General features: G+C 45.7%; 2 protein-coding genes across 4 annotated transcripts in view; one reads left to right on the top strand and one right to left on the bottom strand.

Moving 5' to 3' along the window:
- The window catches only part of Ppm1e (protein phosphatase 1E (PP2C domain containing)), a 132,089-nt gene that overhangs the window by 83,076 nt on the left and 23,348 nt on the right, over positions 1-25,665 (top strand). The gene's annotated exons all lie outside the window — the stretch shown is intronic.
- Positions 25,045-25,665, bottom strand: part of Trim37 (tripartite motif-containing 37) — a 124,085-nt gene continuing 123,464 nt past the window's right edge. For 2 of the 3 annotated variants that reach the window (XM_011249212.3, XM_011249210.2), the window contains one exon: positions 25,045-25,328. Coding sequence is in view for 2 of the 3 variants with exons in the window: in XM_011249210.2 (XP_011247512.1) it covers positions 25,184-25,328 (145 nt within the window). In the remaining variant the exon portion in view is untranslated. The remainder of the gene's footprint in view (positions 25,329-25,665) is intronic. The other variant, NM_001363025.1, reaches the window with a different exon arrangement.

Raw genomic sequence — 25,665 nt, 5'->3', positions numbered from 1 at the left:
ATTTGCTTTCCTGGTGTTGGTGTGCTCAGTGAAGCAGCACTGCACCCTCCTTCCTCCTCTGTATCTACTGCTTGGCTAACCGTTGGGCACAGATAAGCCCGGGCCTATCTCAGTGTGTGACGTGCCTTCCTTCCTACATTCACTCACTTCATTTTTGATTTAAAGAGAAAGGTGCATGGTTTGTCATCTCACTTGGTTACCTAGCAGCCACTGCTAAGTTACTAGATAACCTAATCCTGATACCACAGTGAGGGCGGAGGAGAGGGAAGGAGCAGGGACAGCCACTGGAGCAGTCAGAACACACAGCATCTTCCCGTTAAGTCCATGTGTATAGGCCCAGCTCATGGCCAAAGCCATTACCACAGTAGCAGCAGCAGAGATGACTGACTGCAGATCAGCATAAATGATGAAGGTGATAATGAAGTTTGAAATGTCTCAAGAATTAACAAAAGGTGACACAAAGACAAGAAGTATGTGCTGTTGGCCACATAGCATGGGTAACTTGCTTACATAGGGTTACCACCAACCTTCTGGGTTTTTTCTTTTTTGTTGTTTTTGTTTTTGTTTTTCTGAGACAGGGTTTCTCTGTATAGCCCTGGCTGTCTTGGAACTCACTCTGTAGACCAGGCTGGCCTCGAACTCAGAAATCTGCCTGCCTCTGCCTCCCAAGTGCTGGGATTAAAGGCGTGCGCCACCACCGCCCGGCCAACCTTCTGTTCTTAAACAGCACAGTAACTTCCAGTACAACAAAGCAACACACAGGAACTGAGTAAGCCTTACACCTACTAAGAGTGGAAAATAGCAGGACACCCGTGACCTCCCCTCACACCTGAGTCACTGCCACCATCTGATTCACCTGATGACGTGCACACCTATCCTTCTCACCTGATGAACATGCACATCTTATCCATCAAACAGGATAAACATGTACACCTTATCATTTACCTGATAAGCATGTATACACTTGAACATGTGGATGCAGATGTAAATATATAAATAAGCACAGAAATGTTATCAATATCATTTGTTAGACTCTCCCAAGTGCTGGGATTAAAGGAGTGTGCCACCACCGCCTGGCTGGGCCAAGCATATTCAAACCACCACAGCAAGGATGGTTCAAAGTTGAGAAATAAGCTACTAATACAGTACACAGAGAGACTTCAGAGACAGAAATCACAGGTCAGCTCCATGGATGTTTTCAGAAAAGCCTCATGTCAGGTCCAACATCCCTTCATGATCTGAAGACACTAAGAACAGAAGCAACAGCGCGATACATGATAAGCCATGAACAACCAGCTGTGGCCAACACACGGCTACACAGGGAAGCAGAGAGCCTTTCCTCTGGAACCAGGAGCAGACAAGTGCTCATTCTCTCAGGCCTCTGCACTGCAGCATCTGAAGGCTTAGCTGAAGCCACAAAGAGAGAAAGAAGGAAAGGGGATACAAATAAGAAAGGACAAAGAATAATCGTGCAGACTGTCTGAGCCCATACTTAACCCTAAAGTCTCTCCACCTTATGTAAATTGAGGAAAACCTTTTCAAGCCATGGGTGTAGGCAAGGACCCTCTGGGAGGATTCAGTAGCTCTGGACTACCCTGTGTGGAGGAAGGGAGGCAGAGGGAAGGGGAGGGAAAGCTGGGTGAATATAAGCAAGATGCAGTTATATACATGTATGAAGACATTTTGTATACTTGCCAAAAAAAATTAAATTAAAGAAAAACTTTAGGATGGAAAATGGCTCAAAGTTCAACAAGAAGGAGTCTGTTTCTTTTCGGGGAACTATTTATGAGGGAGAGAGGATCAGCAGCTAGACAGGTAACAGAATCACAGACAGGCACCAGGGGCCGTTTCTTTTGTTTGTTTGTTTGGTTGGTTTTTTTTTGGGGGGGTGCCTTTTTTGAGACAGGGTTTCTCTTTTAGCCCTGGCTGTCCTGGAACTCACTCTGTAGACCAGGTGGGCCTCAAACTCAGAAATCCGCCTGCCTCTGCCTCCTGAGTGCTGGGATTAAAAGTGTGTGCCACCACTGCCTGGCTCATGGGTTAATTATTATTAAATGAAATTCAGACTTACCTTGTGGTCCATTGACATTCCCGTTAATACGTTAACATTGCTAGTGGCAAACACTTCAGTAGCCCAGGACTGCTTGAGGTGAGGAGGGGTCTAAAATAAGGGGGTACGTGGGGGTCCAACCTGGGGTACCCCATTGTACTTAGTCCTGACATGCTCAGTCCTCCCTTGCTTCTGTGAGCTTTACTGTCATACGGAGCCCTGACTGGACGTTCCATGGAAGTTCTTCCTGTTTGGATTCATCCGGTAATGTTTGCCAAAAGACTAGGTTGCGTTATGGGCTTAGGAGAAGAAAAATGTGGATGTAAAGTGCCCGTCTCCAGGAGAAAGAAAGGGTTAGTTCTGTCTCATAGTTTAGACCATCTTATTTCTGAGGAAGGAGCTTTGAGAAGCCTGGAAAACACCTCCTTAGCCAAAAGACCATGGTTAACAACAGCAATGCTAAGTCACGTTGAGATGGGGCAGTGAGTCGCACAAACCGGACACAGAGATCACCGATGGCCAAGACAAGTGTGGGCAGGCCGGTGTGGCAGCTCTCCTCCTTCATCACCAAGGTTCATGGCAGCAACGGAAGGGGAGATTAATAAGGGAAAGCATTTCATGTGACTCAGGAGGCGCCTGAAATACAGACCTGGGAGAAACTGTTTTGTGCTTTGGTTAGATGAATACCGAATGGCCAGCCATGTAGACATGAGGTCACACAAAGGTCTTACTTAGTGGCCAGAGACCTAAGGGCCCTGTGAGGTCTGTCACTTCTGGCTTTGTGGCCTCCTAGGAGTGTGGTAGGACTCTCTGGGATGGTCTTCAAGGAAAAAGGAAAGATGCACTCTTTTAGGTTTTATGGTTTGCTCTGAGGAAAGAAATTATACTTTCTGTGACACATATCGGAGAAGACGTGTCTGCTTTCATGACTCAGTTGCAGAGGTGGTGGGGAGGAGCAGAAAGGATCGGGGTGGAGGGGGCAGGAGAAAGCCACAGACTAAGCTTTCAGGATCTTTAGTCCTCCCTGCATTCAGAGCATTCACCCCAGGGCACTGCACTTTGAGGCGTTGTATTCTGAACCAAAGAACCAAAGCAAACCTTTACCTACCCTGTGATTTCCCACAGAGTGCACAGAGTGATCGCTAAAGAATGCATGGGATATTGTGCACACCTTCTTTTGGGGGGGGGGGTTCGTTTTTGTTTTTGATTTGCTTTTGGTTTTTTCGAGACAGGGTTTCTCTGTGTAGCCCTGGCTGTCCTGGAACTCACTCTGTAGACCAGCCTGGCCTCGAACTCAGAAATCCACCTGCTTCTGCCTCTCAAGTGCTGAGATTAAAGGTGTGTGCCACCACCGCCCGGTCGATTGTGCACACCTTTAACCCCAGCACTTGAGTGGCAGGTCCATCTCTGAGTTCAAGGCCTGCCTGATCTACAGAGAAGGTTCCAGGACAGCTAGGGCTACCTGGAGAAACCCTGTTTTGAAAAAACTAAAACAGAATATGCATACCTGTGCAAAAGTAATTCTATATTTTTACATTTTTCTTTATTTCCCATAATTATTCATTACTTAACACCAAAGATTATGGTTATTTTGTGGTATCACATGGGAGAGGGAGGAACGCAGACATAAAGCAGGGGCAGGACATCTGCTCTGACTGTGTCTGTTCCTGTGTATCCACAAGTGTATCAGTGCTCTCATTGCCTTTACTGAGTCATGTATGTTCAACAGTTCACTTGTAAATACCTAGAATTCATAGTTATCACCCATGGAGCTCATGGCTATGTCATGCACTATTAGTGTGACTAAATAATTTTGTCACACTTTTAAAGAATTTTGAATTTAAAATTTTTATTTGTACGTGTATGCTCAAAATTTTTTAAAAATTATTTATTTATTATATGTAAGTACTCTGTAGCTGTTTCCAGACACATAAGAAGAGGGTATCCAATCTCATTACATGTGGTTGCTGGGAATTGAACTCAGGACCTTCAGAAGAGCAGTCAGTACTCTTAACTGCTGAGCCATCTTTCCAGCCCAAGATTTTTAAATCTTTACCTCTTAAAGTACATTGTAGCTCATCCAAGTTACAATGTAAACTGTGGGGCTGGACAAGTGGCTCAGTGCTTAAAATCATGTACTGCTCTTCCAGCGGACATAAATTTGTTTCTAACACTTAGGGTGGCTCACAGCACCCTCTTCTGGCCACCATGGGCACCTGCACTCATGTGCATACATCCACATGCACACACACACACACACACACACACACACAAGTACATAATTAAAAATAATAAAATCTCTACAAAAAATTGATAGTATGTAAAAAGAACCATTAAATATCATAAATTAAACACTAAGAAAGTCAGAAAGATTGGCCAAACTTGGGAAGGAGACTGTGCAGCATCCAGACTAGTCTTCTGGGAAACAGGGCTTGTTTCTACTTGACACAAATTCAAGCAATCTTAAGTGACCTCTAGTTGACAAAGGAATTTTCTCTCAGGAATTCTCCTGGTTAAATAGTTCAGTTTTTGAAGGAACTATTTTTAAAATAAGCCTTAAATATACAAGGGGAAAAAAAAAACCCAACCTCCAATACAGTTGGCAGCTTGAGAAAAGCTTAATTACCCTCCTTCTCTGTAACCATCCAGAGAAAGCAACCCTGTAACCAGCAGAGTACTCATTACCTGCTGGGAGCCAGCCAAGTGGAGTCCCCACTGCTAAGTTCAGAAAATAAACAAGAAGAAAAGAAAGAGAGAAAGACAAAGGCATGTGGATGGAGGGAATAATGAGGTCCAGAAGCAGGGGGCAAAGGTGGGCCCCCGCCTGACTCCTGACGCTGAGGAGGAGGAGGAGGAGGAGGAGGAGGAGGAGGAGGAGAGGCTAGTCTAAAGGAGTCCATGGAAAATGCCTAGGACAGAGCCTTTGCTCACTGTGGTTGAAACAAAAGTTAAACTAAGGGTCGGGTAATTCATGGCAATTTTCTGTAAATGCCTCTCCACAAGGGACCAGAGAATAAAAATTACATTTTTACTTTGAAAAGACTGACAGGGTCAATAAATGAAAAATTGAAGAAAAAAAAAGGGGGATTAGAAGACTTTTTTTTTTTTTTTAATTGAGAAGCAGAACAGAACAAAGGGTTGTTGGTGTCACAAGAGCGAGCTGACAGTACTCTCCAGAGCAGCCTCACAGTGTCACTTTCTGGCTGTTGCTTCTGTCTGGCTCCACTGGCCTTGGCCCAGGGTTCCATGGCGTAGAGTAGTGGCCCCCATGCTGTGTAAGGGTGCCTGCAGAGAACTGCTCTCTGTCCCACACGGTTTCTAGAAAGCCGTGTCCTTAATAAAAATGCTGAGTTACAGCCTTACCCACAACACACATCTGGGCATGGCCTCAGGAAAAACCCTGAGTAAATAGAGTGGAAGAATGTTCTAGAATTCTTTGTGAAAACAAGTACAAAAATACACTCTAAGCAACAGCAACAGTTGTGATCTTAATGAAGAGAAAGAGAAAGGCCAGTCCAGTAGAAGACGCTTTCCACATTCCCACTGGAGACAGTCTCCTGAAAGTCATGGAGACTGATAGCTCACCCACTGGTGACATGTGACTCCACATGCCCGAGTGGGAAGTGGTGTCTTCACACAGAATTTCAGTTTCAAACCCTATGAGTTTGGAGGGCAGTGGTGGTGCACACCTTTAATCCAAGCACTTGGGAGGCAGAGGCAGGCGGATTTCTGAGTTTGAGGCCAGCCTGGTCTACAGAGTGAGTTCCAGGACAGCCAGGACTACACAGAGAAACCCTGTCTTGAAACAAACAAACAAACAAAACACCCCCCCCCAAAAAAAACAAAAACAAAAACCCTGTGAGGTAGGTAGGTAGTGCTCACCTGTAATCCTAGCACTAGGGAGGTTGAGGCTGGAGGATCCATTGTCATTCTTAGATACATAGCAAGTTCAAGGCCAGCCTGGATAATGAGACCCTATCTCTGCTCCTCCCCCAACAACACAGAAGAACTGGATAAAGAAAAAGATGTTTAGTAGGATGGTGGTGGCACATGCAGAGGCAAGTGGATCTCTGAGTTGGAAGCAAGTTTGGACTACAAAGTGAGTTCCAGGACAGCCAGGGGCTACTCAGCGAAATCCTGTCACAAACAAACAAACAAACAAACAGCCTTTAACTTACCTAGCCACCTTTCTATTTGCCGGCAGGAGTTGTCTGCCCAGTATCCTAACATCTGATTGGTTTTTGTTTTAATTTCTTTAATTACAGTCAACTTACACCTAAAGGCTTGTGGAGGATAATAAGTCATAACATATTTATTCAAATAGAGTTAGGGAAATAGAGCAAGAAAAGTTTCTACCTCTGTTGGCTTTCAGATTCTGTTTCTTGAAGATATATTGTGCTAAGCATTGCCTTTATATGATCTTTGGTAAGCCCCCAACAGCATATAAGGATCAGATAATATCTTCCTACCTATTAGGAATAGTTTCCTTGAAATTAGTTGTTTAATGTCCTGTAAAGGTCTGGAGATGTGGCTTAGTGGTAGAATGTTTGCCTAGTATGTGTGGGACCCACGGTTTGATCTCTAGCATGCAGCAGATTTTTATATTTTAATCTAGTTAAATGGAACACCTCTGAGGATCTGTGTTGAGTGCAGACACAGCTAAAGATAGGATGAATATTCCTTTTTTTCAGTAAGAAAATTAAGTTAATTAGCTGTAGTCGCATTTCATAAGTAAAATGATAGGACCTAGATCACAACTTTTTAGCCATATAACCCAAGATTCCATTTCACACAGTGACTTTAATTACATATGTGTATGTGTCTCTGTGGGGCTATGAGCACATGAGAGCAGTTGCCTACAGAGACCAGAAGAGGGCACCCGACTACATGGAGCTGAAATTATAGGCAGTTGTGCCACCTAATGCTGAGGGAACCAAATTTGGGTCCTCTGGAAGAGCAGTATCTATTCTTTTTTTTTTTTTCCATTTTTTATTAGGTATTTAGCTCATTTACATTTCCAATGCTATACCAAAAGTCCCCCATAGCCACCCATCCCCACTCCCCTACCCACCCACTCCCCCTTTTTGGCCCTGGCGTTCCCCTGTACTGGGGCATATAAAGTTTGCGTGTCCAATGGGCCTCTCTTTCCAGTGATGGCCGACTAGGCCATCTTTTGATACATATGCAGCTAGAGTCAAGAGCTCCGGGGTACTGGTTAGTTCATAATGTTGTTCCACCTATAGGGTTGCAGATCCCTTTAGCTCCTTGGGTACTTTCTCTAGCTCGCAGTACCTATTCTTAACTACTGAGCCATCTTTCCAGCCCTAAGGTAGTTTTTTTGTTGTTGTTGCTTTGGTTTTTTTTTTTTTTTTTTTTTTTTTTTAAAGAAGTATATACTTAGCTGGGTGTGGTGGCGCACACCTTTAATCCCAGCACTTGGGAGGCAGGGGCAGGTGGATTTCTGAGTTCAAGGCCAGCCTGGACTACAAAGTGAGTTCCAGGACAGCCAGGGCTATACAGAGAAACCCTGTCTCTAAAAACAAAAAACAAAAAACAAAAAAAAAAAAAAAGAAAAAGAAAAAAAGAAGTATATTCTTTAAAATGAAAACTTCTTTTTAAAAAATCCCACCATCTCTAAATAAACAGTATTTACAGATAGGCAGCCACATTGCATGATCTTTGTCTATCGATTGTCTAAGATGAAATCTAGATGAAACAGAAGACAGGTTGCTATTATAAGCTACATCAATGAGCTCTTGCATGCACGGAGGTATCCGATCCATTTTTTTTTTAGATTTATTTATTTATTTTATGTATTCACCATTGCTCTCATCAGACACACCGGAAGAGGGCATCAGACCCCATTACAGATGGTTGTGAGCCACCATGTGGTTGCTGGGAATTGAACTCAGGACCTTCAGAAGAATAGTTGGTGCTCTTAACCACTGAGCCATCTCTCCAGCCCCCATCCATCTTTAAAGCCGAGCTGAGCAGAGTTCTCCTCTGCATAGCGTGTTTCCAGCATGGCTGGTCCAGAGCATGATGAAAAGGCTTGGTTGTAAGTTTCAGAGGAAAGCCTGCACACTCCCAGCTCCCAGAAGGAAGCAGGCGGGACAGCTAGAGTGTGAGGACAGGGAGAGAACCCCTGTCAGAATGTGGAGACAGCCTGCTGAAATGGGAACCCGCAGATCCCAGGAGGCAATGTGGGCATTCAGTCGATGAACCTGGAAAGCCTCCAAGAGCGGGAAGTCCCCTCCCTTTAGGTCCCTGTGCTTTAAAGAAAAGCAACCAAGACACGATGTGCCCACTTTCAAACTTGCGTTTGATCAAGTTTCGGATGTGAAGTAAGCAGGTTTGAAGGAGGACTGTGGTATCCCCTGGGTTTCTCTAATGTTAGTCTCACAGGGAGGTGGTTATCAAAGGCAGAGAGTCAGCACTGGCATGGGCTTGTTTTTTATTTTACTTTCTGCAGTGCAATGTATATGTGTGTGTGTGTGTGTGTGTGTGTGTGTGTGTGTGTGAGAGAGAGAGAGAGAGAGAGAGAGAGAGAGAGAGCCCAAGGCTTTGAAGATGCTGGGCAGGCGTTCTACCATTGAGCTATACTCCTAGATTTCCTCCCCCCCCCCACCTCTCCCTCTTTTTACTGTCAAGACCAGTTGAGGGTCTGGTTTTGTCTACATGTATTCCATCCACCATGTTTGTAATTGGTGCCAGGGAGGTCAGAAGAGGGCATCATGTCCCCTGGAACTGGAGTTAGACAGTTGTGAGGTATCATGTGGGTGCTGGGAATTGAACCTAGGTCCCCTGAAAGAGCCATCCACTGTGTTCCTATGGAGTCATCTCTCCAGCCCCACTGCTGTCCCCTCTGGTCCTCCTCATTATTTCCCCCAGACAGTTTCACATCTTTCATGTCACCTGTCCATAGAATATTTTATTTTATATATCTAGATAATGTCTAGGAAGCACAAATGACAGACAACATAGAATCGGTCTTTCTGAGACACTTAATTGGCTTAATCCAATGATCTTCAACTGGATCAATTTTCCTGAAAATGGCAGGACTTCATTCCTCTTGATGGCTGAAAGGAATGATTGAGGTACCATGTTTCCCTCAGCCGTGCTCCCTGGGCTGCTTCCATAGCGCCCTTGCTGTGCAGAGAACAACAAACACGTGTGTCAACACGTGTGCACAGGACTAATGAGCAATCTGCAAGCGGCAGCTTCTCAGGTCTCCTCTTCCCCAACTGGGAATTACATGCTAATGTTATTTAAGTGGTCTGCATTAGTTTAGAAGTTTGCTAATTGATTCACTCGTTGTCTCTAGGGAATGGAAGAAGAGAGATTGTAACTGCTCTCCATTATCAGTCCTCTTACGTTTCTTGGTGTTTAACAGTGAGCTTGTTATTTGACTAAGTAAGTCATGTGTGTATAGCTAGGTCGTAAGAAGGTAGCACAGTCTAGGCCTAGGGAAATGGATCTGTGCTTCAAGTGCACATGTGCAAGTGCAAGGAAGGAGTTGAGATGCCCAGAACCATTACAAATGCTGGGGGGAAGGGGCTTGGTAGCCTGCTTCTAAGTCCAGCCTTGGGAGGCAGAGAGGAGTCCCCAAAACAAGCTGGCTCGCCAGACTGGCTGCATCTGTGAGCTCTGGATTTGGTTGGCAGACATTGCCGCGGTGGCTGAGTAGAGGAGGGACTGTGAATGATTCCCTACACCAAACCTCTGGCTTCCACATGCGAGGGTAGCCACATAAGTGCAGCTTTCCCTGTGTATGCATGTGTGCACATGCACACCACATGTACATACACATACAGCAACATATACACAGCATCTGCACACGCATGTGTACTCACTCTTGCACACACAGTGGGAAAGTCAAAGGCTGTACAGTACTTGTGAAGACCACAGGTCTGCTTTGCTGGCAGATCACTTTACCTGTAGCGTTCGTCTTTAATGAACTCTTCCCAATTTCTACTAAATAGAGAGTCACTTGAGGGTTTTTGGAAAAGCAGACTAATCCCAGCACTTGGAGGGCAGAGGCAGGTGAATCTCTGAGTTCAAGGCCAGCCTGGACTACAGAGTAAGGTCCAGGACAGCCAGGGCTACACAGAGAAAACAAAACAAAACAAAAAAGTACTATTTAAAAATACTATTTAGGCCGGGTGTGGTGGCACACACCTTTAGTCCTAGCACTCGGGAGGCAGAGGCAGGCAGATTTCTGAGTTCAAGGCCAGCCACAAAGTGAGTTCCAGGACAGCCAGGGCTATACAGAGAAACCCTGTCTCAAACACCCCCCCCCCAAAAAAGGGAAAAAAATACTATTTAGATTGGAACATCTATATATTCAAATTTAATAAATTAAAAATCTCATTGTAACTGATTTGACTAAGTAAATATAATGATATCTATACAAATAAATACATACCTAAAACAAGTGATAGCATAATTTCTTTGGTGTTTTACCTTTTAGTATGCATATTGTTGCATGCGTGTTGGCATGCATGCACACCACAGTACATGTATGGAGGTTGGAGGCCTCTGCTTTTTCTCCTTCCACCATGTATAAGCTGGGATTAAACTCAGACCACCAGGCTTCTGGCAGGAGCCTGTACCAGATGAGGTGTCTCTCCAGCCCCAAAGCTGTTCTTTTAAAGAGATGTTGTCTAACATCAATTTCTGAGACTTTGTGTTGTTTTTAACGTAGCTTAGTTTTTAAGTATCATTGGGGTTTGCAGTAAATGGCTTTGCTTTCAAGTAAGCCCATCTGTATGGAGTAGATGCCGCTGACTGGAAGTTTCACTGAGCACTTCGGGACTGTGGGCTCGCAGGCGCCTGCACAGGGCGTGTGGAGTCTCGGTGACACGTCTGCACTGCGCTTTATTCAATGTTCCTTAGAATAGACACACCAGGTGCCTCTCTCTGTTACGCTGTTGTCACCTCGAATACGGTGTTGGTTAACACTGCGTAATGCGGTCTGTCTTTGGAAGTCTCTCACCTATCTCATGTAGCAAGGATATACTCTGAAGAATCATTTTACAGTTTGATGTCAAACCGCTGTAATGCCAAAGTGTGGAGGACATACAGCTACCCGAGATGCTTACCGAGGTAACTGACCCTGAAGAGATGAAGTACAGGGTATGTTAGTCAGGACTCCCTGAAGAACAGCACGGATAGAATAACTATATACAGTAAAATGGGCTTTATCAGCTCACAGGATGCTGTCTGGGCAGTCAACGATGGCTGTCCCACACTGGAGTGCCACAAATGCAGTAGCTGAGTCTAGGAGTGGATGTCTCAGCAGCCCCAGTGAGGTGCTGAAGGTCTCAAGGATCCCTGGCTTCTGTCTATGTTGGAGTCACAATGATGATGGTGTGAGGGAGTGGCAGGGATGGGGTAGGTGGACCTGCCAGGGAGAGTGAGGATGAAAGGCTTCCAAAGCCAAGTTACAGTTACGGCACACTGTCACATGGAAGCATCCTGTGCTGTTACTCGGCTGGGGTTAGGCCTGCTGTAACAAAGCACCGGGGGTTATAGCTTATTAAACAGCTGGCCAGGTGTCAGCGTCTGCTTCTGGGTCTTCTCTTGTTAGCCCGTAGCTTCTCCCTGTCTTCCCACTGACACTGTCCTATGTGTCTGCACTCAGATTTCCTCCCCGGCTCTGACAGGGTCTCTCTGTGAAGCCCACCCACGATGCCAACAATGGCTTCAGATGTGCAGTTAACTGCTTCAGTGCTGGATCGCAGCCATGGGCCATCTCATCCCTTTAACTTTAAGGAAAGCAGGTCTGGAGTGAGACCCGCCTTAATGGCTGTCAGGCAGTTTCCTGCAGTGACAGACTGCAAGCAGCCCACGGTGTGAGGAGAGGTTTAACCTCAGTTCTGGAGGTCAGCATTGGTTCAGTTTCCTGAGAGGCTGTCATGGTGGATCACGATGATGGCAGGGCTGTGTGGGATGACTGGCAGCATCTTCCGGTAGGAAATGGCTAGAGGAGCCACCATTTCCTTCCAGAGCATGCCTCAGTGGCCCAGGGAGCTTCTAAAAGCTCAATGATACTGCTGCCCTGGCAACTGCATCTCCTACACAGCAGCCTATGGGGGACAAATCACATTTGTCCACGAAGCCATTGTGGGCTTCGTGGGCTTCGTGGGCTTCGCAGAGTCAGAGTCGGGGAGGAAATCTGAGTGCAGACACATAGGACAGTGTCAGTGGGAAGACAGGGAGAAGCTACGGGCTAACAAGAGAAGACCCAGAAGCACAGGAGTGACTTCATTGCGCTGCTACACTTTTAATGACCCAGTTTCAAGGAGAGTCACATTTGGAAGTCCTGTGGGTTAGGGCACCAACATTTAAACTCTGGAGATAACTCATTACATATTAATAATATTCACACTTATTTAAGATATTAGGGGCCCAAGTTTGTATTTGTAAGCTAATACTTACTGTACTAAGGAAAATAAAATTGAATTTCCTAAAGTTGTTTTAGGATCATTCTCATGATTTCCCATGAATATAATTTTGTAGAAAGAATAGTCTATGCTTGTATAAAAAATTTAATGCCATCTTTTGTGGAAAGGTCATGTTAGGAATATCTTTGGGGTGGGTGGGTAGGGGAGAGGGGGTGGGTGGCTATGGGGGACTTTTGGTATAGCATTGCAAATGTAAATGAGCGAAATACCTAATAAAAAATGGAAAAAAAAAAAGGAATATCTTTGGGGCCTGGTGGTAGTGGCACATGCCTATAATCCCAGCATTTGGGAGGCAGAGGCAAAGGCAGAGAGGCAGAGGCAAAGGCAGAGAGGCAGAGAGGCAGAGGCAAAGGCAGAGAGGCAGAGAGGCAGAGAGGCAGAGAAGGAGAGAGGCAGAGAGGGAGAGAAGGAGAGAGGCAGAGAGGGAGAGAGGCAGAGAGGCAGAGAGGCAGAGGGGCAGAGGGGCAGAGGGGCAGAGAGGCAGAGAGGCAGAGAGAGAGGCAGAGGGGCAGAGGGGCAGAGAGGCAGAGAGGCAGAGGGGCAGAGAGGCAGAGAGGGAGAGGGGCAGAGGGGCAGAGAGGCAGAGAGGGAGAGGGCAGAGAGGCAGAGAGGCAGAGGGGCAGAGAGGCAGAGAGGCAGAGAGAGGGAGAAGCAGAGAGAGGCAGAGAGAGGGAGAAGCAGAGAGAGGCAGAGAGGCGGAGAGAGGGAGAAGCAGAGGCAGGGAGCATCTGTATGAGCCCGGGGCCAGCATGGTCTACATAGTAAGTTACAGGCAAGCTGGGGCTTCATAGTTAGACCCTGTCTCAAAAATCAAAAAACACAAGCAAAGAATATCTTTGGGGCTAAGAGATGGCTCAGTAGTCCAGCACTTCCTGATCTTTAGGAGGACGAGTTCCCAGCACCTGTGTGGGGAACTCACAGACATTCAGGGGTTCCCACACCTTTGTCTGGCCTCCTCAGGCACAGACACACACATGACACACACACTGCAACACACATACACATAAATAAATACGTTAGATTTTTTTTAAGGTAGCACCTTTGTACACACATACTGGCTGTGCCAGTTTCAGATTCTCTAGAGACTTCATATCCAGAAATTCTGAGAAGTCAATAGTTCATGTAATATTCAGGTTTCAGTTCTATGACATCTGTCCACACACTGCCTTTGCATGTCTCTTGTCTGGGTTGTATTTTTCCCTATTCGGCCACATGAACCAGCTTGTCCTGGTGCTCTCGATTTTCCCTCGTTTTAGAATCCATTTTTGACCTACAGATAAGTATTTTTGCTTTCAGCTCCAGATTATTAAGGTATTGATTATCAAGGCAGTATTGCAAATACCACCAACTATTGATGGGTATTTTTCTGCCTACTTAGAAATACCAAATTTGGGCTGGAGAGATGGCTCCTCAGCAGATAAGAACACTGACTGTTCTTCCGAAGGTCCTGAGTTCAAATACCAACCACATGGTGGCTCACAACCATCTGTAATGAGATTTGACGCCCTCTTCTGGTGCGTCTGAAGACAGCTACTGTGTACTTATTTATAATAATAAATAAATCTTTGGGCCAGAGTAAGCGGCCAACTGGAGTGAGTGGGGCCAATGGAGTTGACTGGAGTGAGCAGAGTGAGCAGAGGTCCTAAATTCAATTCCCAACAACCACATGAAGGCTCACAACCATCTGTACAGATACAGTGTATGCCATGTCCTGTACATAAGGACAAAGCCATGAGTGCTCAGAAGGCTGAAGGAGTAGTCCAGGGCAACCCTGACACTTATTATTATTCCAGTTATTCTTTGGCATAGAAGCAGAAGCACACACACCCCCACACCACAATGTGTAGTGTGTGCGTGCGTGCATGTGTGTGTGTGTGTGCGCGTATATTTGGGCGCACGCGTTACATATTAGCTCGGATGACAGCCTCAGGACCACCATTCACCTCTTTCCAGGCAGGGTCTCTCATTGGCTTGGAGCTCACCAACAGAGCCAAATTGGCTGACCGCTGAGCCTCGCTGGGGGCGGGGGATGGGATCACAGGTGTGTGCTGCAGACAGGTGTTGCTGCACCCAGCTTTGTACATGGAGGATGGGGCCCAAACTCGGGTCTTCATGCTTGCCAAGCAAACACGTTGGCAACACCGAGCTTTCTCCTCAGCCCCCAGGGAGCATTTATGTTTTACCACTGCAAGTGTGTGGTGTTTGCTTTGCTTTGCCTGGGAGTGATGCTGGAACCTTACGTATGCTAGGCAACTGCTCTGTACTGAGCTGTGGCCTCAGCTCCAGGATGGTTTGAAGTTGGGAAGAAACTGTTTATTATGTATGTAGTATATACTCATTTATTGTTTCAGCCCCCCCAAATGCTGTGTCTTATGCATGTTAGGCACAAGAGCTATATTCCCAACCCCTCATTTTTTTTTCCTTTTTGAAAGTTAACCTTTAAAGTTAATCTATGATATATAGATTGTAGTAAAGTCTGTTAACAAATGCTGAATTCTAGTTCATGACAAGCACGCTGAGGTATGCAGAGGGAAGCGCATTAACATCAGTAAGTCACTCTAATGTATATGATGGGTAAGGTGGGTATACTGAGTCAGTCAGGGTTCATTTGATTTATGTCAGTGGGAAGGTAGCTTGATACCAACTCATCACCCAAAATTCCTCTAGCTTTGGGAGGTAGCTTTTAAGAAATGGGATAAATTTGCCAGGCATGGTGGCACACCTTTAATTCCAGCACTCTGAAGGCAGAGGCAGGAAGGTCTCTGTGAGACAGAGGCTAGCCTGGTCTACATGATGAGTTCCAGGACAGCCAGGGCTATGGAGAGAGGCCCTGTCTCACTTCCTCCCACCAAAACCCCCAAATCAAAAAGAAACAAACTAACCAACCCCAGGGTAAGCTGCACTTATTGTCAATGGCTGAGGTTCGTCCTCAGACCTCTGCTCTGGGAATGCCCTGGGGGGGTGTGACTTAGAAATCAGGTGTCTGAAAGAACAGGACTTCTATGTAAACTATACTGCTAAAATAAATTAGGAAGATAGCACAGCTGTCTCTCCTCAGAGCTATTTAAATTCTGGAGATTGCACACAATCTCTCTGTCCAAGCTAGAGAGAAGGACGCTGTCGTCTGTTACAGACGTTGCCTGACTACAGCCTTCCTGGGCTGTGTGCAGAATTCAGAGAGCAGGAAGGAAAGGGGACCCTAAGTACTTGACTTGATAGTAACTCAAAGTCACTCAGCTGTTTTGGATTTATGTCCCACCCATTCTCTAAATCCCATCCAAAGTGCATGCAGTGGCAAAGGTTTCAGGCTCACGGAGGCTTGGAAACAAACGGCTCACACACTTTAGTTGGTGGCATGGAAGCGCACTGGAGCGACTCTACTCAAGCTCCTTTCGGATGTGCTTTCTTCCCCAACTCCTTATCTTCACGGCTGCACATAAACCAACCCCGGAACTGTCCTCATTTCCTCTGACCGCCACACTCCGTCTCTACAGACTGATACAAAACTTAAGGAAACACCCAGTCTACGTGAGGACACAAAGAGCTCCTGTTGACCAGGAGCTGTTCCTGAGCACATGTAGACCAGCCACAGGCAAGGGGCATCTCTTTCCAAAGAGGAAAGGGGTGGGGACCAAAGGTGTCGCCCGGGAAAGAAAGTGCATCATAGTCTTTTCCTGAGGGAAGCAGCCCTGAGCACACAGGATCCAGCATGAGGAAGATCAGATGGGGACACACTGGCAAGGGCTGATCTGTTGAGCCTGTTTTGGGGAGAAAGGTGACATGGTTTCTCGCTAGGCCACCTTTATTCTGTTATCAAGTACTATTGTCAGTTTAGTCTCAGGTGACCTTGCACCAGCTAATTGGTACTCACAGAAAACTCGGGAGTCTGTAGGTTTTCCTTGAATGTCAACCTGGTTGGTGTGAGCAAAAATAGATGTTGAGATTAAACGGATGGGCGCAGCAGGAGACTTGTGTGTGAGAACCCCAAGCCCAGAGCCGCAGGAGTGAGGCACCAGGAAGGCATTATTTAGATCCCTACAAGGGACGGAAAGAACCTGTGCTGTGTGGGCATCACCATCTGACTCCAGGTGGCATTCCTAGAGCTTGCCAGACAAAGAGCAGCCTCAGGAGGAAGAAGCCCAGCCCATCAACTTCATGCAGTCCATGAAGAAAAAGAATACCGTGTGTGAGCTAGAGGATTTGCCTTCTTTAGGGTTCGTCAAATGTGCTATTTTAGACTTAAAATCCTTGTGATTAATGGAGATGGGGTGGTCAGGAATCAGTGTTTCTCGCCATCACCCCGGCTGATGCATGCTGAGGAGACGACGGGGCTGTCATGAGCCTGTGGGCTAACGGCTGCTCAGTGGAGAGTCTCTCAGATGGAACTGATGGAAATGTCCCAACTTCCAGAACGTCTATTACCTTAGCCTGCTGAACACAGCTGTGGGTGCTGCGCTGTGCGGACGCCCACACTGCCGTGTCAGGAAGCATGTACTTTTAAACCTCTAATTTCTCTAATAATGTCTTTGGTGATTTGTGTAGGTTTGGCATTGTAATCAGAGTGCTTCCTGGCTTGGTTTATTCAGTTTGCAGCCTTAAAATGTTTAAAATGTACACTGTCCTGATACACACAATGCGAACAAGTGATGGAGTCAAGAGGTCCACCCTTGGTGTCTCAAAATGAAGCAAATTTACTGTTTGTGTGGTGTGTTAATCTATTTATACCAGGAGCATCCAGCGCTCACGGAGCCAGCCAGTCTCCTTTACTGGGCCCCACTGCCTGTTCCACTGACCTATACCAGCCTAGACTAGGTGGACACACAGTAATAAACCCTTGGAAACATTTGTAAGAGGGAGGAGGGTGGGCTATTGTTGAAAATATAAAGCTCTCATTGGTGTGGTGCCTTTAAACCATTAAGCGCTGAGAAGGCAGAAGCAGCAGGATCTCTTGTGAGTTCAAGGCCAGCCTGCTCTACATTGTGAATTTCACAACAGTGAAGGTTATGTAGAGACACCCTGTCTCAAAACCAAAACAATAAGAGATAACAAGACAAAATATAGAGCTCCACAGTACTTAGTCACAGTGTGGGTCTATGTGAAGGTTACGGCAGAGGTGGCTAAACAAAGCCCAAAGAACTCTTTCTTAACTAATGGATGCACTGCCAAGACTGGTGATAGGAAGAGACAGGCTCTCCCTATATAGTCTTGGCTAGCCTGGAACTCACTAAGTAGACCAGGCTAGCCTGAAACTCAGAGAGATCCACTTGCCTCTGCTGCCAAATGCTGGGATCAAAGATATGTATGTACCAGGCACACCCAACTTTTAAGAAGATTCCTAAAGGGGGGCTGGAGAGATGGCTCAGCGGTTAAAAGCACTGACTGCTCTTCCACAGGTCCTGAGTTCAATTCCCAGCAACCACATGGTGGCTCACAACCATCTATAATGGGATCTGATGTTCTCTTCTGGTGTGTCTGAAGATAGCTACAGTGTATTCATATACATAAAATAAATAATTCTTTACAAAAAAGAATATTTCTAATATATAAAACAGAATATCCTTATAGAAATAATATTCTGGGTTTGGATCTTGTCACTCAGTCTTAAATGTGTGTGTAGACTCCAGGGACCCAACTGTCTGCCTCCCATAACTTTGAGTACAGTTATGTGCCAGTGCGCCCAGTGCGTTGTTACTTCTTAAGCTGCCTCTGACCCTCTTTGAGACAAAAGCCAACACTTCCTCGGGACAGAGTGACAGAGGTGGCATTTTAGCCCCGGAGGGTTTGTAGCTTTCCCATTTTCTTACTTTTCCAGTGGAGAAGGCGGCAGGGCAGCCTGGGGTTTGGGGTATCCTGAGGCCCCCTCTAGAGCGGGCCTTCCTAGCTCCTGCTCTCTGTCCAGCAGCTTTCCAGGAACAGGCTGGTGGAGCTTCCTCAGCTCTCCATGGACAGCTGCATGGGTGTGGCCTCCAGAGTCCTCACTGAGCCTGAGTTCAGTTGTCCATCCTTGTTCATCCTCACTCTCAAATCCAGCACCAGCCTTGTGCATGCTACACAAATGCTATACGCCCACCTCCATCTCTGCTTTTGTTTTTGTTGTTTTTTTTAAAATTTTCTTAGCAACATAGAGAAATCAATTTTTACATTTTAAAGTGATTTCTGGGTGTATGAAATATCTACCATATCCTCATATCTAGAGGTCTCAAGACATGAACATGCTCAGAACTAAACGTTTGCTCTACCAAGCTCCTTCCCTCCATCCCGAGTAGAGGAGCTAACTGAGGGCCTTGTATACAATATGCATGTGTTCTACTGTCAAGCTCACCTCAGCCTTGACTCTAATGTTAGCTGGATAGTTCCCATGACAATCTAGTATGTCTGCCTCAGATACTGCAAAGTAAATATGTATAAAATTGAAAAGGGCTTAACCACTGAAGGTCATTAGGATGTGGTTGAATTTTATAATTTTTTTTCTAAACCACATTGTTTGTGATTGCACTGCCTTTAATCCCAGCACTCGGCAGGCAGAGGCAGGTAGAACTATATGAGTTCTAGGCCAGCCTGATCCACATAGTGAGATCCAGGTCAGCACAAGTTATATAATAAGACCCTGTTTTGCTGGGCAGTGGTGATGCACACCTTTAATCCCAGCACTTGGGAGGCAGAGGCAGGCGGATTTCTGAGTTCGAGGCCAGCCTGGTCTACAGAGTGAGTTCCAGGACAGCCAGGGCTACACAGAGAAACCCTGTCTCGAAAAAAACAAAAAAACAAAAACAAAACAAACAAAGAAAAACCAACCAACCCCCCCCCCCCAAAAGACCCTGTCTTTAAAAAAAGAGGGGTGGGGGGGGTGCTGGAAAGATGGCTCAGCAGTTAAGAGCATTGGCTGCTCTTCCAAAGGTCCTGAGTTAAAATCCCAGCAACCACATGGTGGCTCACAACCATCCATAATGAGATCTGATGCCCTCTTCTGGTGTCTGAAGACAGCTACAATGTACTTAAGTATAATAAATAAATAGATAGATAGATAGATAGATAGATAGATAGATAGATAGATAGATAGATAGAAAGAAAAGGGGGGTGCGGAGGGAGGGAGGAAGGAAGGAAGGAAGGAAGTCCCCAGACATGTCTAGGGACTGGTGGGTTTCTTTCTTTTTTTGAGGTGGTGTGGACCCAGCCCTTATGTGGTCTGAGCATGTAGTCTACCAGTGAGTAACACTCTTGGTCCTACTTTTGGAAGGAAAACTAAAGCAGCAACATTTACTGCTCCAAATAAATCCTTGGAAGCGGAAGTCACTGCCACTAGGTAACGTGGGCACACCAGGACGGTCATGGCGTTTGTGAGCCACAGCTTTCGGGAGGCTGCATGTATTTGAAAAATATTTACTTTAAAGCAAACACTGTGTTTGTTTTATTTACAGAGCTCAGATTCCGATGTCAACAGAGCTAAGCCTCTGGCATAATGTATAAAACTGAAAAACTAAAAATATATAAAAGTTCAAGTATATATTCATATATTCATTAACATAAGTATCTTTAGTAAAGTAGGATTTTTACTTCTTGTGAGTAAACATAAGTGGATCTCTAATGATTTCTTAGTGTTGTTCAAGAAATGCCTATGTGCACACAATATGTGACTTAGAAACAAAATAGACAAAGACTATTTCTACCTATGAATATATAAAATCTGTGCTTTGCTGTTTGAGATCAAAGTTAACTGCTGTGTAGAAAACATTTCCTTTTACACATGGGCTCTAAACTGCTTGGAAGCAAGAATGGAAAGTATTTCAAAGGCTGTCTCATAGTTATACTTGATATATATATATATATATATATATATATATATATATACACATACATATATAGTAAAGCTGTAGGTTTTGGGTTTTTTACTTTTTGAGGACCCTAACAAGATTAATTTGATTTTAGAAGATCCAAACAACCCAAAGGCCAGCACTGCCAAAGTCAAGTCACACCAAGTGACAGCAGGGTTTCCAGTGTAGCAGCATCTGATCCCATGTATCTATTTACTTATTAATGTGTGTAGGTGTTTGATCACTATGAGCATGCCCGATGCCTACAGAGGGCAGAAGAGTCCATGGAACTGGGGTTACAGATAGTTGCTAGCTGCCTATGGGTGCTGGGACTCAGACCCAGGTCCTCTGAAGAGCAGCCAGTGCTCTTACGTGCTGACCCACCTCTCCAGCCCAGACAACAGCGTTCTCGGTCTGGGTCTCCCCATGCCTCAGCAGAGGCTATTTTTCACTATCGCTCTGCTTACTACCTTTGCCAAACTGCAACACCATCTTAGCATCTTAAGGCAAAGTATGAAGGAAGGCAGTTTGTATTGTTTGTTAGTCACTCTTGGTAAGTCCCTTAAATGACAAGTTTGTATCTGAGGCGTGTCAGGCATTCTCTGCTGTGCCTATGCTTTAAACAGACGTGTGATTCTCAGAAACAATTTCTTTCAATTCCATCAAAACCATAAGAAATGATTCATGCATGTGTCTCCATGTCCTGATGTGCAGAGAACACCGGCAGGCTGATGTTTCAGATCTTACTTTACTGAGCTAATCTTCCCTCCCTACTTCACTGAAAATATTTTCATTCTGTCTGACAAAAAGTTTAAAAAGTACATTAACTGTAACTAAAAATGTACCACAAATGACACATTAATGAGATTAATGGTGTGTGTCTTGTTCTCTCAAGTCGTCATAGTCTTACCTTTGATGAGCCTAGACTGATAGTTTAATTACACAAACGGTATCATTTTCTTGTGGGACTCTAGGGAGCTAGATCACTGTGAAATTCTCGGATCCTTTTAAAATGCAGCTTTAAAACAAAACAAAAGAACTGACTAGATCAGAGTGAAAGCAAGAGAGATGTGAAGACAAGCCACATCAGTACCAGAAACCCCAACTCATCAAGAAAAGGCCGGTAACCTCGACAGCAGGAGACGAGGCAATGCTAGTTATTCATCATCAGGACCTTGGAGAGGGCCCATTACTTCCTCTTACATCAGTTAAGGAGCAAGAGCTATGCAAAGTGACCCTCCCCCATACCTGGAATGTTTAGCTCAACTGTAGTGCTTGTCTACCATGTATACAGCCGTAGGCCATGCCTCAGAACTACAAGCCAAGAAAAGGAGAACAGAAACCAACCAGGTGTGGTGGTGCAAGCCTGAAATCCCAGCTGCTCAGACAGCTTTCATTTGAGGCCTGTTTGGGCAACGTAGTGAGACCTCATCTCAAAATAAAAATTAAGGTCAGCAAAATGGCCTGGACCAGTGAATCTCAACCTTTCTAACGCTGCGAGCCTTTAATCCAGTCCCGCATGTCGTGGTGACTCCCAACCATAAAATTATTTTGCTGCTACTTCACAACTGTGATTTTGCTACTGCTATGAATCGGAATGCAATACCTGATGTGTGACTCCCAAAGAGGTCATGACCCAAAAAAGTTGAGAACCACTGGCCTAGGGGTTAAAGGTGCTTGCAACCAAGCTTAACAACCTAGATTCTGTTCTCGGAATCCACACGGTGAAAGAGAATCAACTCTTGCAGATTGTCCTTGGTCCTCGGCAAGCCATGGCACCTGAATGCCCCCTCTCTGACACACACACTGATTAGATGGATGGATGAATGAATGAATGAATGCATGGATGAGTAATTGTAATTTTTTTTTTTTTAGTGAAAGGGGGCTGAAGGGTTGTTCAGGTGATAGACCACTTGCTTAACATGTAAGAGGCCCTAGGGTCAATGCCCAACGTTGCTAATACAGACAGACAGACAGACAGGTCCCAACTCAAGACCTGCAATTTTAAAAAGCACCGATGAGAGCTTGAGCAGTGTCTGCAGGGACGAGGACTTGAGTTCAGTCCCCAGGGTCCACATGGAAACCAGGTATGTTGGCATGTGCCTGAAATCTCAGGGCCACAAAGACAAGAGCACCCCAGGGTTCACTAGCCAGCCAGTCTGGCCAAAGCATAGACCCCAATTCCAAGGAAGAAACTGCCTCAAAGCGGGGGACAGCCATCTTTAGAATACACTTGCGCAGACATGTATATGTACACCCCCTATGCATCTGGACACACGTGAACACACACACAAACACAAAGATAAAGAGGTCCTATGGGATGAGAAAGGTAATATCAGAAGTTATTTTCCCCTCTAGAGGCCTGGAGCATAAGCAGTGTGATTTCATGTTTCTAAAACAGGTCTTTGGTCTCACCTGACCTTTCGAATATGAACTATACTAGGAAGGCAGGGTTTATGCTTCCTGTTCATAGAAATATACTGAATCATGTATATGTATATGCATGTGTATGTATATATGTATATGTACATCTTGAGCGGCTTCAGCAAAGCCCGGCAGGTTAGATGGGGTTGTCCTTACTTCCCTAATAGCAAGCAGAAGCACCTATCTGCACTTATCCTAAGTGCTTGCCTCTCCTCTCTCCCCTTCTTTTCCTATCATACGTCATCCTGTGCAAGACTGGTATTTCCATGTACAGATTAGATTCCACCCCTGAAGTCCCACTTCTGTTTCTTTAGATTTACCTGTTACATGCTTTTCATATAAATAGAGTTCTGGAATCTGCGATCTTCAGGACAGTCTTCTGCTACCATATTTTCTTTTTTCCTTTTTTTTTTTTTTTTTTTTTTCTCGAGACAGGGCTTCTCTGTGTAGCCCTGGCTGTCTTGGAACTCACTCTGTAGACCAGGCTGGCCTCAAACTCAGAAATCCGCCTGCCTCTGACTCCTGAGTGCTGGGATTAAAGGTGTGCGCCACCACGCCCGGCTCCATATTTTCAAAGATCATCTACACAATTACAGGTAAAAGCACTTTGTTCCTTTAATGGCTAAAAGATATTCTACTCAGGGGTTCTGGAGATGGCTCAGCAGAGTAAGAGCATCTGAGTTTAATTCCCAGCACCTACATGGTGGCTCACAGCCATCTGTAACTCCAGTTCCAGGGATCGGTGCCCTCTTCTGGCCTCTGCAGACCCTAGGCACCCATGTGACACACAGATGCACATGCAGAGAAAGCAGCTCAGTACTAAACGGGAGATTACATCTGCATCTGCTGCATCCTCTGTGCGTGGTGCACATGCAGGCCTGGGTGTGCCGTGTGCCTTCACTGCTCAGGCATATACCGAGGACGAGGTTGGTGAGCCATATCATGTGTATACAGTGGAATTTCAGAGCACCGCCAAAGTCGCTGTACCGTTCTGTATTCCCACTTAGCAATATGTAGGCCCAGTGTCCGATGTCATTCTACTGCTTGCTGTCATGTCTTTCCTTTTTTTTATTATTAGATATTTTCTTCATTTACATTTCAAATGCTATCCTGAAAGTCCCCTATACCCTCCCCCCTCCCCTGCTCCCCAACCCATCCACTCCTGCTTCCTGGCCCTGGCATTCCCCTGTACTGGGGCATATAATCTTCACAAGACCAAGGGCCTCTCCTCCCAATGATGGCTGACTAGGCCATCTTCTGCTACATATGCAGCTAGAGACACGAGCTCCGGGGGGTACTGGTTAGTTCATATTGTTCCTCCTATAGGGCTGAAGACCCCTTCATCTCCTTGGGTACTTTCTCTAGTTCCTCCATTGGGGGCCCTGTGTTCCATCCAATAGCTGACTGTGAGCATCCACTTCTGTATTTGCCAGGCACTGGCAGAGCCTCACAAGAGACAGCTATATCAGGGTCCTTTCAGCAAAATCTTGCTGGCATATGCAATAGTGTTTGGGTTTGGTGGCCATTTATGGGATGGATCCCCAGGTGGGACAGTCTCTGGTTGGTCCTTCCTTCTGTCTCAGCTCCAAACTTTGTCTCTGTAACTCCCTCCATGGGTATTTTGTTCCCCATTCTAAGGAGGAACGATGTCTTTCCTTTTTTAATGGGAGAGAGGAAGAAGCAGGGACTCAACTCAGGGCCTGTGCACACTAGCCAAGCATTCTACTCCACAGCAGCCCTGGGCAATGACGTTTGGATTGGTGTTTTTATATATGGAGATTACCCCCTCCCCTATCATTTTTGAGATATTTTCCCTCTCACTGAATTATCCAACTGCCCACCCTCCTAACACCAACACTCATCTCCCTCCCCCAATCAATTTACTTGCTAATAGATTCCCTACCCTTTTCTTCAGCTCCTTTGCTCAGCAGGGATGCTACAATCACCCAGGCCTCCTCCTTCAAACATTTAACTCCCCTGACTCCTCTTAGAGTTTCTCTAGCTCTTCAGTCTCTCTCTCTCTGTGTGTGTGTGTGTGTGTGTGTGTTTTGGGGGGGGGTGCGTTTCAGACAGGGTCTCACCGTGTAATACTGGATGGTCTGGAACTCACTTTGTAGGCCAGACTGGTCCAACTCACAGACTGCCTGCCTCTCTGCCTCTGGAGTGCTGGGATTAAAGGTGTGTGTTACCATGCCTGGCTCTTTCTAATCTCTGTAGGTTCCTGTCTTCTAGCAAGCTTTAAAATACTGGATTTCAGTAACAGTGTTGCTGTTGAACAAATTATGACAAAACATAGTGGCATAATAAAGTCATTTATTATACTATAGTTTCTTTTGGTCAGGATTTCAGACTGGAGCAGCACGTTCCCATTTCTGTTCCATGGGATTGGGAGCCTCAGGCTGAAGACTGGTGTTGTCTGAAGCCCTGTGCACTTACACGTCAGACAGCTGATGGTGGCTGTTAGCTGGGGCCAGGGGCCTCAGCTCATATCCGTGGGACCCTGTGCATGCCGTCTCTCCAGGTTGGCTGGTTTGGACTTCCTCACAGTATGGCTGCTGGGTTCCAAGAACAAGCAGTCTAGAGAGGGGAAGAAAGCAAACAGCGAGGGTAGCCAGGGAGCCTACTTTGCCCTTAAAAAGCAAGTTCTCAGGTCTAACCACATGTAAAGAAAAAAGCAACAGACTTTATGTGAAATGACAAGGTTCTAAAATAGCACGGGACCTGGGGCTGGAACTCCATGGGAAAGCACTTGGCTAGCAGGCCTGAGGCTCTAAGTTAAAGAAAAACAAAACATGGGACCCGAAATCCTACTGTAGCCTGCTACAGAGAAAGCCTGCCACAGCCTTCTGGTCACAGGTCATAGCATCCATACATGCCACATTCTTTCTCCTTCTCTCCCGCTTTGTGCCTCCCA

The sequence above is a fragment of the Mus musculus genome, chromosome 11, assembly GCF_000001635.26.
Source record: "Mus musculus strain C57BL/6J chromosome 11, GRCm38.p6 C57BL/6J".
Classification (NCBI taxonomy): Eukaryota; Metazoa; Chordata; class Mammalia; order Rodentia; family Muridae; genus Mus; species Mus musculus.
The sequence above is the reverse complement of the archived record's forward strand: the minus strand, read 5'-3'. Positions and strand labels throughout refer to the sequence as shown.